The sequence below is a fragment of the Syngnathus typhle genome, linkage group LG17, assembly GCF_033458585.1.
Source record: "Syngnathus typhle isolate RoL2023-S1 ecotype Sweden linkage group LG17, RoL_Styp_1.0, whole genome shotgun sequence".
In the NCBI taxonomy this organism is placed as follows: Eukaryota; Metazoa; Chordata; class Actinopteri; order Syngnathiformes; family Syngnathidae; genus Syngnathus; species Syngnathus typhle.
In genome coordinates this window covers 7903454-7917520 of record NC_083754.1, presented here as the reverse complement: position 1 = coordinate 7917520, position 14067 = coordinate 7903454, and the positions used below count along the sequence as shown (strand labels likewise).

At 43.9% G+C, this 14067-nt stretch overlaps 1 protein-coding gene across 1 annotated transcript; it reads left to right on the top strand.

The window, feature by feature from the left end:
* The first annotated feature begins 1946 nt into the window (after positions 1-1946).
* On the top strand, positions 1947-13698 carry hlfa (HLF transcription factor, PAR bZIP family member a). Its single transcript, XM_061302460.1, has 4 exons — positions 1947-2339; positions 8540-8902; positions 11578-11783; positions 11932-13698. The coding sequence occupies exons 1-4, from the start codon at positions 2231-2233 to the stop codon at positions 12145-12147; spliced, it is 894 nt and encodes a 297-aa protein (XP_061158444.1). The 5' UTR covers positions 1947-2230; the 3' UTR covers positions 12148-13698.
* Positions 13699-14067: the final 369 nt, after the last annotated feature.

The following is a 14067-nucleotide window of genomic DNA, read 5'->3' as shown; positions in this document are numbered from 1 at the left end:
TTTTGGGTGTTGCACTTGCGGGAAAAGGGGCCTGTTTGCCACGCTGTCATCTTACGATATCAAGCTTAAAAGTCACATCAATGTCATGTTATGAGGTCACATTATAAAAACTAACCTTCAATTAATCGTTGCACCTTTAATTAAACTGTATTTAAATGTATGTAAATGTAATAGCGGTGACATAAAAAAAAACAGCGCCAATAATATTAATATATACATTTTTATAATATAAAAAGTGTTAGTGTAAACACCATTATGATGTCATCAACATGAAAATCATTCAAATCAACTTCAAATCTTCCAGCGCTCTCAAGTCAGAATAAATAAATAAAAAAGCCAAATCCAAATACTCCCACAAGCGCTGTGTCCTCAGATGACAGGCACGGCTTTTGTTGTCGGCAGAGGAAGCGCAGCGGGAGACTGGTCGGTCGACATGTGTTTGCAAACGTGTCGCCCAGCACTCACCGCATGTGACTCCATGTGTGTGCGCGTCTGGCGGGGCGCCGCCCTCACACACGCACTTCCATGCTAATTTCCCTTAGCCCCCCTATGGCGTTTTGCACAATGCCTTAGCATCAAGCTAGCAGACTTATGCTAAAGGTAGCTTGGACATTCAGATTGTTAAATGGAAAATGTTTTGTCTGTGGTTTCACAACATCAACACGCCTATTTATCTAACCACACGCTTCATTTGAACAAACATTTATCCCCTTTGATGAAGATTGGATCTCTGGGAGCCCATCACGAGGTGCCAGCTAAATGGAACCGCCTGTTGCAGCTTTGCCACTCGGGACTGGTCGCAGGAGAGCGACTGAGTGGCTGGAATTGTAGAGCGTTGCATAACAGTGGCACCTTGTAGGACTTTTTGGCCCAAGGGTTACCCGGGGACAGATTATTGGTGTGGTGATGCGCAGCCTATAAAGCGCAATTTGAAGTGGAATCTTCATTTCAGACAACTTTAAAAAACAACAACAGTACTATCAGGATTATTTGCATAACAATTTAAATGTTGGACCTTTTGAAAAAAGTATGCTTCACTTAAATGTTTTGTGTGCATGCGTGTGTGTGTGCGTTGACTTGTTGTATTGTTATGGCTCCCGAGAAGGAGGAGGCGTGACAGATTCAAGCTCATCAGCGGATGAAGGGTCCCACACAAACAGCTTTGTTTTTGTCATGTGTCTCATCATAAGCCTCAAGGCGCCAAGCTAAACTTCGCTAACCATGTGGTTCTTTGCCATGGATTTTCACATCGTTTGCTATGTCAGTACTTCAGCATTATTGCCATCATCTTCATTCAAAAGTTGAAGCCTGCAGAAAAATGCAAATGTATGCATGTTTTCTCACTTTTTTTCAACCATCGGTGGTGTGAGGCAGCACAGATGAGGTGGCAACACAAACAAGTCTTAGCTTTCAATCAAAATTTGAAACATTTGAGCAGTTCTTCCATATCCTGCAAGTGCACTCAGTTGTCCGCGTACGAGGATGCTCGTTGACCTCATAAGATTGCAGGTAGTGGAAGTTTTATTTGATTGTAAAAGCCTTTGGCAGATTAGATCAACATCACAACACATGTAGGCGGACGAATATCCACAGGATGAAATGCAGCCAAGAAAAACCATGAGAATAAATTAACACAATGTTATGGAGCAAACTTTAGTCAGTGACAAATGTAGGTCAGTGATTCTGGCAGCGTTTGGGCCTTCCATTTATGGTGACAACCATTTCAAAGCCTTCCGCTATTTCATCCATTTCGAACAAATGAATGAGGAATGCATATTTGTGAAAATTAATTCACGCCATTTTCGTTTGTGACTGAAAGCAGCTTTTTGTTTTCCCACGTCCTCCGAAGGTGTCGCCACCGGTCCCGGTCTCCAATGCTGTGACGTGAGCTGTTTCAGCACATGCACGCCGTGTGCAGGGCGAGACAGAAGGGGCGGGAGCGCAGCCTAGCCTAGCCTATCTTAGCCTAGCATATTTTAGCTTAGCATAGTTTAATTTATTTGCTCCCTCCTCCCTTCCTTCCTTGCCTCCTCCCTCCCTCCGCCTGTCAAAGCCGAGCAGCCTCCGCCCTCCACCTCCAGTCCGCCGCCGCCGCCTGCCTGCCAGCTTGCCTCGACGCCAGCACCCCAGCCAGCCCGCCTGCCGCCTGAGCTCCTTTCCATCGTCCGCGAGTCGCCCCGGGCCGCCCCAGTCTGAGCCAGCAGCGGGATTTCGAAGCCCCCTGGAGAAAATGGCCAGCAGACCTCTACCCGTCAACGCAGCTTTCCTGCCGCCGACTCACGGCGTGCTCAAGTCGCTGCTGGAGAACCCGCTCAAGCTGCCCTTCCACCACGAAGAAGGTACGCGATTGAATTTCTCGGCGACCTTTTTTTTTTTTACACTTTTTTTTTTTTTTTTTTAGCTTTGACGGGGAGAAAGATAAACCCACAAATGTATTTATTTGGTGCAAGGACGAGCAGAACATGACAATTCCTGCTGGCTTGGCCGTCGTGAGCCGATTTGTGCAGATTAGTTGGACGAAAAAGATTTTTGTCCGCAGGTGCATTGCTATCTCTTTTAGGGGAAGTTGCGTCTCCAACCTGTTAGGGCGTTCGTGTTAATGGAGATTACGTAGATTACCCGTGTCACCCATAGGGGGCGCCTTGCACTCTAATCCTAAGGAAAAAAAAAAGATTAAACTCCTTTTTGTTTTATAGGAAAAGCTTTTTTTTATATCAATTTCTTCTGTTAGTGTTCTGATTTATTCAAGTCAGAGATTGCGTTTGATAACGACAGGAGAGGAAATAGACAAGAAGGTGCTGCTTATATGTTCAATATTTGCCACGCAGATCAAATCTAAGATTCCCCACGGAAATCAGATAGGAAAGGATTTATTAAAGACAATGTTCCATAACGGGCTTTATTCTCAGCATTTTTTTGTCGAACAGCTTTTTTACTCTTTATTTTAAACTAAATGGAAAATATATCCAGATATGCCCAGCATGAAAGCACGGTCATTATTTGGCAATAGTCTGTGTGGATGTGGTGTAGTACCACTTTGTGCCACTTGGTTGGATTTAATATCACTTCAGAATTTCACCCTCTCACCAGCAAATCTTCTCCAATTTCTGTTTGATGCTATAAAAATATGTTTTTATGCTTCCATATCACAGCTGAGGAACATATCCTCGCTAAAAATAGGACTTCACGCTTTTACTCCTATGACATCATTTAGGATTTTTGGGGGGTTCTGAACGTAACAACTGACTTTGGTTTCTAGGAAGAGCCACACCTCCGTGATCATTCGAATGATAAACCTGTTGAACATGTCGGTGCCATTGTGTTACGTACTTCTTGTAATAAAGCAAATGAAATTGGCAGCTGTCTTTGGAAAATTCCTGCTGCGTCCTCGCACGTAAGATAATTAACTGAGAATTAAGCTAACAATTAGCATTTCTATTTGCTAAGCCTGGAGAAAAAAAACCTCCTCAATGTGTTGTGGCCAAATGAAGGAAGGCTGTTGAGCTCGAAGGGTTTTCTTCTTCTTCGGCCATGTTCTCTTAATAATGCACACACTTGGTTGGTTGATTACTTTGCCCGTTTATTTTATTGTCCGCAACACAGGAGGGTGAACATATTCGCACATCGCGATTTGTATACAGTTTTCGCTACATAACCCGGAACAGGAAGTGAAGTCTTCCATGACCACAAAACAAAATCACCTCCAAAATAAAACGACAATTAAGAAGAACATCTTTCCACAACAAAAGATAAACCAACACATTCACACAGGAGAACATAAATCCAACACCCCCCCTTGTTCTCATGCTGTTAACCCATAGCATCTTGTGCATTTCCAAAGAACCATTTTTGAAACTTTTTGAGTCTCACTTTTGTAACTGGTTTTGTTAGTATGTCTGCAGCCATTTCTTCTGATGGACAGTATTCAGTGTGGATTTTTCCTTCATTCAACGCTTCCCGAATGAAGTGATACTTCACATCAATGTGTTTCGACCTCTGTCGGTTCACTGGATTTTTACTCAAAGCAATGGCCCCTTGGTTGTCCCCAAACAGTTTGACACACGTGTACCTTTTTCTGTCCATCCCGTTTAACAGTTGGATTAAGTACATGCATTCTTGAGTAGTGGTTGCAAGACCAATGTATTCGGCTTCACATGTCGAGAGTGCCACTGTAGGCTGTTTCTTTGACTTCCAGGATATTACTGGTCCCTCTTTAGTAAGTGCAAAACAGTACCCTGTTGTACTGCGTCTATCTTTTACAGAGGATGCCCAGTCAGAGTCACTGTAAGCAATTAGATCTAGATCCTCACTGCTTTTCTTAAAGATCAGTTCAAAATCATTTGTACCTTTTAGGTATCTGAGGACTTGTTTTGCTGTTACTAAGTCCTCTCTCGTGGGTTGAGCTAGTGTTTGAGATAGTCTGCTAACAACCCAGCTTATATCTGGTCTCGTACACGTCATGGCATATATCAGACTGCCCACTATTTCTCTATACTCCCTTGGGTTAACTGTCCCATTTGTATCACTTCCTCTACATATAGTAGTGTCAGTTTTTAATTCACACGGTGTGGATCTGGGTTTACATTCTGACATCCCAAAACGTTCCAACATTCTTTGAATGTACCTCTTCTGACTCATCCTGATTTCAGCCCCTTTTTGTATAAACTGGATACCAAGAAAACTGGATATTTTCCCCAGGTCTTTCATGTTAAACTTTGACCTCATTGTTTCTTTGAATATGTTCAACATGTTAATATTGCTAGCCGCAATGATCAAGTCATCTACCCAGATGATAACCAGCAGAGTTTCATGGTCAATGTCTTTCCTGTATACACAGTGATCAGAAAGGTTTCTTTCAAAGTCATTTTGTTCAAGGTAGTCATTCAAGAGTTTGTACCAATTTCTCCCTGATTGTTTTAACCCGTAAAGGGATTTCTTTAATTTGTACACCAAATTTTCTCCTGACTCTGTTTGCTCAAAACCTTCTGGTTGGTCCATGTATATTTCTTCCTCAATGGGAGCATGCAAATATGCAGTTTTAACATCCATTTGGTGGATAATAAGATCATTCTGGACTGATATTTGCATTAGGGTTCGTACAGATGTCATGTTTGCTGTTGGTGCAAATGTCTCTTGGTAGTCTATTCCTTGTGTTTGGTTGTAACCTTTTGCTACAAACCTGGCTTTAAATATTTGTCCTTGTTCATTTTCTTTGAGGGCGTAGACCCATTTTCCTCCAATGGTATTTCTACCAGTAGGTAAAGTAGTCAGTTCAAATGTGTCATTCTCTTTCAGAGATTTGATTTCTTCTGTCATTGCCTGTTTCCACCTTGTTGCCTCTGGTGACATCAGTGCCTCTTTATAGGTTTGGGGAATTCCACATGTTGCTCTGTAACAATAATCAACACTTAAAGAATTTACATTATCTAGCACTCTGCAGTTAGATATGTAATCCTCTAAATATTTAGGAGGTTTTCTTTCTCTGTTAGGGTATCGTTCAGTTTGGTTTTGATCATCACCCTCATTTCTTTCTGTGTCAAGGTTTGGTTCATTTGTGTTGATTTCTTCCTCTCGAGGAGTTCTATTCTCTGCTGCATTTTCATTTTGCTGTTCTGTACTTTCCTTTGAAGGCACTACATGCTCATAAGTCTGAATTTCTGTGTCACATTCATCAGTCTGTGTTTGTTGTTCAACCGTGTTCTTTTTGATAAATCTCACGAGTCTGTGTTTTGACACTTTTCCGGTGTGGGGGTAATAAACCAGGTATGCTGGGCTATTTTTACTATACCCCACAAATATTCCTTTTCCACATCTGGGATCAAGTTTCTTGTGATCATGTATGTATGCATAACAGTCTGACCCAAATATCCATAGTTTTGAGAGATCTGGTCTTTTCCCTGTTAACATCTGATATGGTGTACTTTTAGTCCTGTTACTGTAGCATCGGTTGCGAGTGTGTGCTGCATTTTGAATGGCATAAGGCCATAGTTCTTTTGGCAGCCCCTTTTCTAGTAAAAGACACCTCCCCATTTCAAAGAGAGTTCTCCATTGTCTCTCAGCTGTGCCATTCTGATGAGGAGAATATGGTGCAGATGTCTCATGCTTTATACCTTTTTCCCTTAAAAGAGACTGGAAGGAACTGCTTGTGAATTCAGTGCCATTGTCAGATCTAATGCATTTAACATTGCCATATGGTGCACAGTCAGCTAGAAACTTTGCTGTGGCCTCTGTGGTGTCACTTTTCTGTTTTAGAAAGTAAACTGACACTGCCCCTGAATAATCATCTGTGAATATTATAGCATATTTGTGACCACTTTGGCCAATTGGTTCAATGGGGCCGGCTAGATCAGTGTGCACCAACTGTAATGGCACACTCGCTTTTGGGTCACTTTTTCTGTTTCTGTCGTTAGTGAATTTCCCTTCTGTGCACACATTACAATCTAACATGTCACTGCCTGTGATTTTCATGCCCTTCACAACATCAGGTAGCTTTAACACATCTCTAACATTACAATGTCCTAAAATTTCATGCCATGTTTTCACATCACAAGTCAGATTAACAGTGTCACAGGACATCATGTCATTGAATGATGTTTCATTATTTACCGTTTTCAAATAGTAGAGTCTGTTGTATTCTTCGATGTAGAAGACTGTCCCATCTTTGTTCACCAGTTCACTCTGTCCCTTCTTGAAGATCACCTGTGCTCCATAGGTTGTAGCTGCCTTCACTGAAAATATGCTCTGAGGGTAGGATGGGATGAACAGAGCATCTCTCAACGTGATGGTGGTATAGTGTCCTTGTACGTCCTGTAGAGAGACGTTGGCATCTCCCCTCTTGAGTGCGACGTTATTTGTCCTGGATCCATCAGCAAGCTCCATGTAGTGTTTCTCAGGATCAAAAGTCTCATCAAACTTTATGAACTTGTTCTTCTCCGTAATGATGTGTGAAGTAGCACCACAGTCCACCATTAGTCCTTCTCTTATTATGTCATTAGGCAGAAGTCTTTGACTAACTTTAAATACAAAAGTCTGCTCTTCTTTCTTGTCCTCTTGTTTTTCTACAGTTAGTTTTGCATCATCTGTGTACTTGGTTTTTCTTCTACATGTTTCATCACTGTGTGTCGAGCTTCTATGGTAGCTACACCATTTAGGTGTTCCCTTTTGGCGACAATCTTTTACAAAATGTCCTCGGTTTCCACATCCATGACAGACGATTGAGGTTAAATTAACCTTCATCACATTATCTGTTTTTACTTTGTTGTCGAATTTCTCGGTTTCCTCATAACTTCGCAGGTTGCTTTTGAACTGTGTGAATGTTAAATCTTCACTGCTTTGAGTTGTGTGAATAGCAAATGGCTTGTAAGCTTCAGGAAGCCCCTTTAAAATCATAGCGATAATAAGTCCATCACTGATGACTTCTTTTGCATTTCTTAGGGAGGTCACTGCTTTTTCAGCTCGGATAACATAATCTATCACTGTCTCCTCAGGTTTCTTTTGTAAAGACGTTAGCTCTGTGTACAGTGCGATGATTCTAGGTTTGCCTTTACTATCGTAGTGGTCTCGGAGTATTTTTAAAGCTTTTCTTCCGTCGTCAGTTGCATCTCTCATTACCAGTGAAAGGCTTTTATCATCAAGGAACTGAATCAGTTCAGCGTAGCATTCAGCATTCTTCTCTGCATCTGGATTAGTGTCCGATAATATAGTGTCCTTTAGGCCAATTATCCGCATGTGGCCTAGCAACTTTGTCTCCCAGAGTTCGTAACCGTTTTCGTCTCCGTTGAACACTAACCTCTGCCATCTTCCTCCTGTTGTGTCACGCCTGGGCCCATAACCTGTTGAGCTCGAAGGGTTTTCTTCTTCTTCGGCCATGTTCTCTTAATAATGCACACACTTGGTTGGTTGATTACTTTGCCCGTTTATTTTATTGTCCGCAACACAGGAGGGTGAACATATTCGCACATCGCGATTTGTATACAGTTTTCGCTACATAACCCGGAACAGGAAGTGAAGTCTTCCATGACCACAAAACAAAATCACCTCCAAAATAAAACGACAATTAAGAAGAACATCTTTCCACAACAAAAGATAAACCAACACATTCACACAGGAGAACATAAATCCAACAAAGGCCTTCATTATGCCTCCAAAATTATTTGTAATCCTTAAAGCCGCTGCTCAAAGTCCTCAAAGCCATAAGCAGTAAACATTGTTCTGGTTCCTTTGAAAACTAGCCCGCGTCTGCTTTTGTGTCGGCGGACAGCAATATTCAGCAACAATATTACGACATGCACACTCATCAATAATATAAAAACTACTAAGAAAGCAAACCAAAATGGTGTACTTCCTGTTCAAATTGGTACCGCTGGCGTGTGTTTGTCGTTGTGCGTGAGATTAATTTTGCAGACGAGCTGGCTGAGAGCCTGTTCCACGCCTGCCACTTGAAAAACGTGCTTGGCAAATATATACTCGTCAGCGGCGTAACCGATTGTCTTGCCGCCTGCGTAGCGCCAGCCGGTAACTCCGCTTTCCCGTCCGGCAGGTTTCGGCAAGGACAAGGACAAGGAGAAGAAGCTCGAGGATGAGAGCGGAGACGCCAACCCGCCGCAGTCGGCCTTCCTCGGGCCAACGCTTTGGGACAAGACGCTGCCCTACGATGGCGACAACTTCCAGCTGGAGTACATGGACCTGGAGGAGTTTCTGTCCGAGAACGGGATTCCCGCCAACACTGCGCACGGCAACCATCACCATCAGCAGCAGCAGCCGCAGGTGGCCCCGCCCCCCCAGGCCGCGCCAGCCCCCTCGGTGGTGGACCTGAGCAACCACGCCGCCACCCCAGTGCACAGCGGCGTGCCACCCCCACCACCGCAGCAACAGACGTGTTTGCGAAGCCCTAATGCCACAGGTAACAATGGCACACAAAACACATGCGTGGACTTGCTGCGATAGGTTGCTGGCACGTTTGATGGAAGCCGGATCTTTTTTTTTTTGGGCACGGTGCCAATACTCAGTGCACTATCAGATACTTGTGGATGCTGCTGATACCACCCACTGATATTGAAGGCAAAGAAAATTGAATCCTCCTGGACAGCAGTTGGCGCTATACCTTGGCAGTTTGACTAGATTAGCAAAACATTGTTTGCTTCCGAAAGAAAGGGTTTTGATATATCTAAAGGTATTGGTACTCGGGATTGCTAAGTACTCCGAGTAAATACTTGTATCGGTCTTGGTCTGGAAAAAAGTGTGCAAGTGCTTGCGTGTTTGATTGACAGCTGTTGGGCTTGTGAAGTGTTGTTGATCCCAAGCAGCATGTGACCGACCACATTTTGATAAGTTGCGGACATGAAACAAAAAAAAAAATCCAACTTTCACTTGATTGCATTTACACATGCGCACAGAATGACATCATTTAATTGAGAGGAAGAATTCGAGGCTGTACTGCTGCTGTTGCCACAGCAACTGGGACATTTAAATTACATAAAGAGCTGGCCTCCTTCCAAAAAAACACCAAATCCGGCTTGATGATTCCAGAAGACATCTTGGAATTTATGCAGACGCACGTGAATTTGAACTTGTTCCTAAAGGAACGGATCAAAACGCAATGCTTTGTGGGTTTGTGTCGCCTGGTTGCTAGGCAACACGAACGCCGTCTTTACAAAATAATATCATTGAAATTTTTTCATTAGTTGTGTTTGAAGACTATAAAAGGGGACGTCATGTCCAAAATGTTCCGGACAATTAAATATTTTGCAAAACAGTTGAGCCGTGATTGGTCGTTACCTGAGCGACTGTGATGTCTTTTGGTGGACTGCAAGTGGCAAAATGGCTGACCCCGGGATGGCTCAAAATGGCTGCCTTTTGCCACTTTGTTCCTATTCCATAAAGACAAGAGTCATCACAAGGCTGTCCTGAAACTACTTGTCTCGCGGACAACACGTTCTTGACATCGTTTTCACTTGAGTTTGTGAGGTGAAGACTGGCGACCACTCATTTGTTGTTGACTTGTACCGTGACATTTCCTAGCGACCAGTCCACTTTTTACTGGCCAAATATGTCGGCACACGCCGTGCAGGTACGTGACGGGAAGTGGCAGCGGGTTGCATTTCCACGGCAAGGGGTCGAGTAACGCCAGGTGCTCGTGTGTGTGTCACGTGCACGCCACACCGCCTCCCTGGTACATGTGTCCTCACGACACACATGCAAGCAGCATGTGCGGCCCGACCTCGTCCTCTCATGCGCTCTCATTTTCTTTCAGCCGCTCTCATGACCCCCCCCCCCCCCCTTCCTTGCCCAGCACAGCTTGTCCCGGCTCACATGGACTCAGGCATGTGTGCGTGCGTGTGTCACGTGAACTCTTGTTCCTGCTTGGTGGTTAGGCTTGACAACAACAATAGCACCCTGCTGTGTTTAACATAGAATGTATAAGTGTGGCTAAGAGAGAACTTTTTCGAAATATGTTTGTTTACCCATGAGTGGATTATGAACACAACATAAAAGCTGGGAAGTATAGCGCCAACTCCTGCTGAGCACTTACTTTTTTTTTTTTTTGTTCTTCCAAGTATCAGTGGCTTGTATTGACAATGAGGTGGTTGATGTTTTAGTTAGGGTCGTCATGACGACTCATGAGATGGGGTTATCGATCGTCAGCAAGCTTCCGCTTGCAATCGTGCGTCTCCCCAGGAGGGATCATCCAATGTTGTCTGCAATTTAACAAAGTGCCCTTGAAAGCGTGACGTTGGGATGTTGACAAAATAAAAGCACAAAGTCACAATCAAATCGTCTAGACCAGTGGTTCTTAACCTGGTTTCGGTGAGTCGGTCTCAGGGGTTTGGCAGAGCCTATACTGCGGAGGTCCGAACACCCCTGAATGTCGTGTAAATTCGTGATGACTCTTATCTGAACTGGTCTCGCAACGGCAGAAGTCACACTGATTTGCAGTCGTTTGTTGCGAGTTCATGCATGTTTTTGTTCTTTGAACAAGGTTATGTTCATGTATGGCTCGTTGTGTGCACCATTAAAAAACATCTATGTCTTGAATTTGGTGAATGTGCATATGAAACTGGTGGGGTTCGGTACCTCCAACAAGGTTAAGAACCACTGATCTTGACGTTATTCGCTTTGAAACTAAACATCGTCATCGTGAAGTAGGACGTAGAAAATCTGGCTCGCTCAAACTGCGATTAGCACAGCCCACGCACTTTGTCCCCTACAAGTTGCTCAGCGGCTTGCGTTTAGGGTCAAAGTTTGGCCGCGCGTACACGCGAGCTTATCGTGAGCTGCGTCCTGCTAGCTCAACTGCAGTGACAATATAAACATGGTGATTCAAATGTCAGTTATGGTCACCTAGTTCCTGTCGGACCCTCGTGAACTGGCCACTCTGACGCTTTTAGCATGTTAGCCTCTAAGCTAATGGGGAGGGCCGAGGTGACTTGTTGACACCGTCTGTTTTTAGCGCCACTAAGGAGTTTTTGTCAATGCTGATCAGCCAGTGCACACATAGGCACAGAAGTCAAAGGGGCCTGTTGCCATGGAGACTATAGTGGCACGGTATTAATGACGCGGATGTGCTTTGTTCCTCAGGGTCACGCGACACCCCCAGCCCCATCGACCCCGAGTCCATCCAGGTGGCGCTGAGCTACGAGCCCGACCCGGCCGACCTGGCGCTGTCCAGCGTGCCGGGCCAAGCTGTCTTTGACCCGCGCAAGCACAAGTTCTCGCCCGAGGAGCTCAAGCCGCAGCCAATGATCAAGAAGGCCCGCAAGGTCTTCATACCCGAGGACCTCAAGGTGAATGACGCACGCACACGCACGCATGTTTGGTCACAGACAAAAAAATAATAATTCTCGCAGTCTTCCAAAATGAATTCAATTAAAACAAAGCCTTTAAATTCAACCCTCCTCTTCTAACACTGTTTTGTTTTGCGGCACCGTGCAGGACGACAAGTACTGGGCACGGCGCAGAAAGAACAACGTGGCGGCCAAACGGTCGAGGGATGCGCGGCGGCTGAAGGAAAACCAGATCGCCATCCGGGCGGGCTTCCTGGAGAAGGAGAATGCCGCTCTGCGCCTGGAGGTGGCTGACCTGCGCAAGGAGCTCGGCCGCTGCAAGAACATCGTGGCCAAGTACCAGGCCCGGCACGGCCCCCTGTGAGCGGCCCCTCCCCCCCAGCACCCCACCGCCACACTGCCCCTTTAAGGACTATGTCGTCATCACCCCCCCCCTCGACTCACACACAGTATCAAGCCCCTTCCATGCTGCCTGTGTCAGTAAGTGTTCATACACAACGCCCCAAAGTATATTTGAAGGCTCTTTATACGTTTGCTGTCAGGGTTGCAAAAAAAAACTTTTGTTCATTTTCTGCAAAAGGTCCGGCATATTTCTGGACATGATTCAGAAATTTCTCGAAAATGTGTTGAATATTTTCTGAAAACGTTGAGTCCAGTTATTGAAACACAGTTTCTAGAAAACTTTTATGAAAATTGTTGATAGATTTGGACATTCTTTTCCTGAGGTATTACTACTAAATATTCTTTTAAACTTCTGGAAAATCACCCATCTATTTCTTGAAATTGTCTAGTAAATTTCTGGAAAATTAAAATGGGAAATTCTTCAAATTCACAGGAAATAAATAGGAGTGGTGCTAAATTATAATTGTTATAATATTTCAGCAAAACTCCTGATAATTTTCTGGAAGACTCATGGAGATTTGCTGGTACCTTTCCATGAAAAATTAAGATGCTGATGAATTTCTGGAAGACATGGAGATTTTCTGTTACCTTTCCATGAAAAAGTAATATGCAAAAGCATTGGCATCGCACCCATTTTTTTTAACGATTAGTTTAAGCAGCAGTGTGGCTGAAACTCACTCCTAACGTTTCTCTTTAATAAGCAATGCAAAACGACATGCTCGTGTTTAATTGGCATTAGAGGTTGTAGTAGGCATTAGGCAGAAATGCATACTGAAAAACAGAAATGTTACCATAGTTGACAAGCTCATGAACTCTGACTTTTCAACTCGTATCAAACAAAATAGGATGGAAGGGGCTTGATTGTTTTTGATGCACCTCCCCCCGCAGCGTAAAAGCCATCACGATGAGGATGTGTCCCTACTGACGACTTTTTTTTACCTTCTACTTTTGATGTTTTTACCGCCAGCTGGTCTCCATTTCGATTGGCCAACAGCGCTTCTCTTCATTGCGCTGTGCACAAAAAAAAAAAAACGTCGTTTGCAATCTTTCTCCATTTTTCACCGCCCTCATTTCAATTGGCGCTTGGTGTTTATTCCAGCATGATTTCACCTACCCCCCCATCCTTTGATTATTATTTTTTTGTCGATGTTAAATTTTCCCGCTTGTGTTGAACGTAGCATGACCCCTGACCCTCGATCCCTCGTGGTAGAGCCCCCCTTAGCCCTCTCCCCATAGTGTCTGCGTAGCCGGCGCCGCCGCCCGTCTGGCCAACAAGATGGTGGCACGAATGTAAAAGGATATTTTTTCAGGGGGTTGGCGGACGCGTTTGTGGCAGACCAAACCAATCGCGTACAGAGATGATATATTGGTTACAAGAGATGTTTATATATAAAACCTATAAATCTATACGTTGTTGTTTTGTACAGTATTTTTCCTATTACATTTATTGAATATGTATTTTAAAGGCACAACAGATCCAGAATATTATTAAAGATTACAACAATACAAAATACATGCTCTATGGATTGGTTTTCTATGGTGCCCTCTGGTGACTTTTCAACGGTGTTGCAACAGGAGCACAGTCGGCCAAAGAGTGCATGGAAAACAAGACCGAGGTTGTATTCCTGAATTTCCACTAAAGCACGAAAGTCATTTAGCAAGAATCAAGTGCAAGGTAAACCTGAAAAACTTTAAATTGTATCAAATGAAAATAAGAAACATTTAGTTGGACTTTTTTTGTCACAATATTTATGGTGACAAACAGCTGCTGTGATGTCAAAGGCACTGGGGCATCAGGTACGTTACCATGGAGACAGACTCTGCAGCGTTTCCACAGCAACAGCTGGGAGGATTTATTTTTCTGGCCGACAACTAATGAGCT

Excerpts from the sequence above, each read along its gene's own strand:
- hlfa (XM_061302460.1), top strand. The coding sequence starts at position 2,231 with ATGGCCAGCAGACCTCTACCCGTCAACGCAGCTTTCCTGCCGCCGACT. Across the intron at positions 8,903-11,577 it reads GCGAAGCCCTAATGCCACAG|GGTCACGCGACACCCCCAGC; the intron begins GTAACAATGGCA and ends TTTGTTCCTCAG. Across the intron at positions 11,784-11,931 it reads TCATACCCGAGGACCTCAAG|GACGACAAGTACTGGGCACG; the intron begins GTGAATGACGCA and ends GGCACCGTGCAG.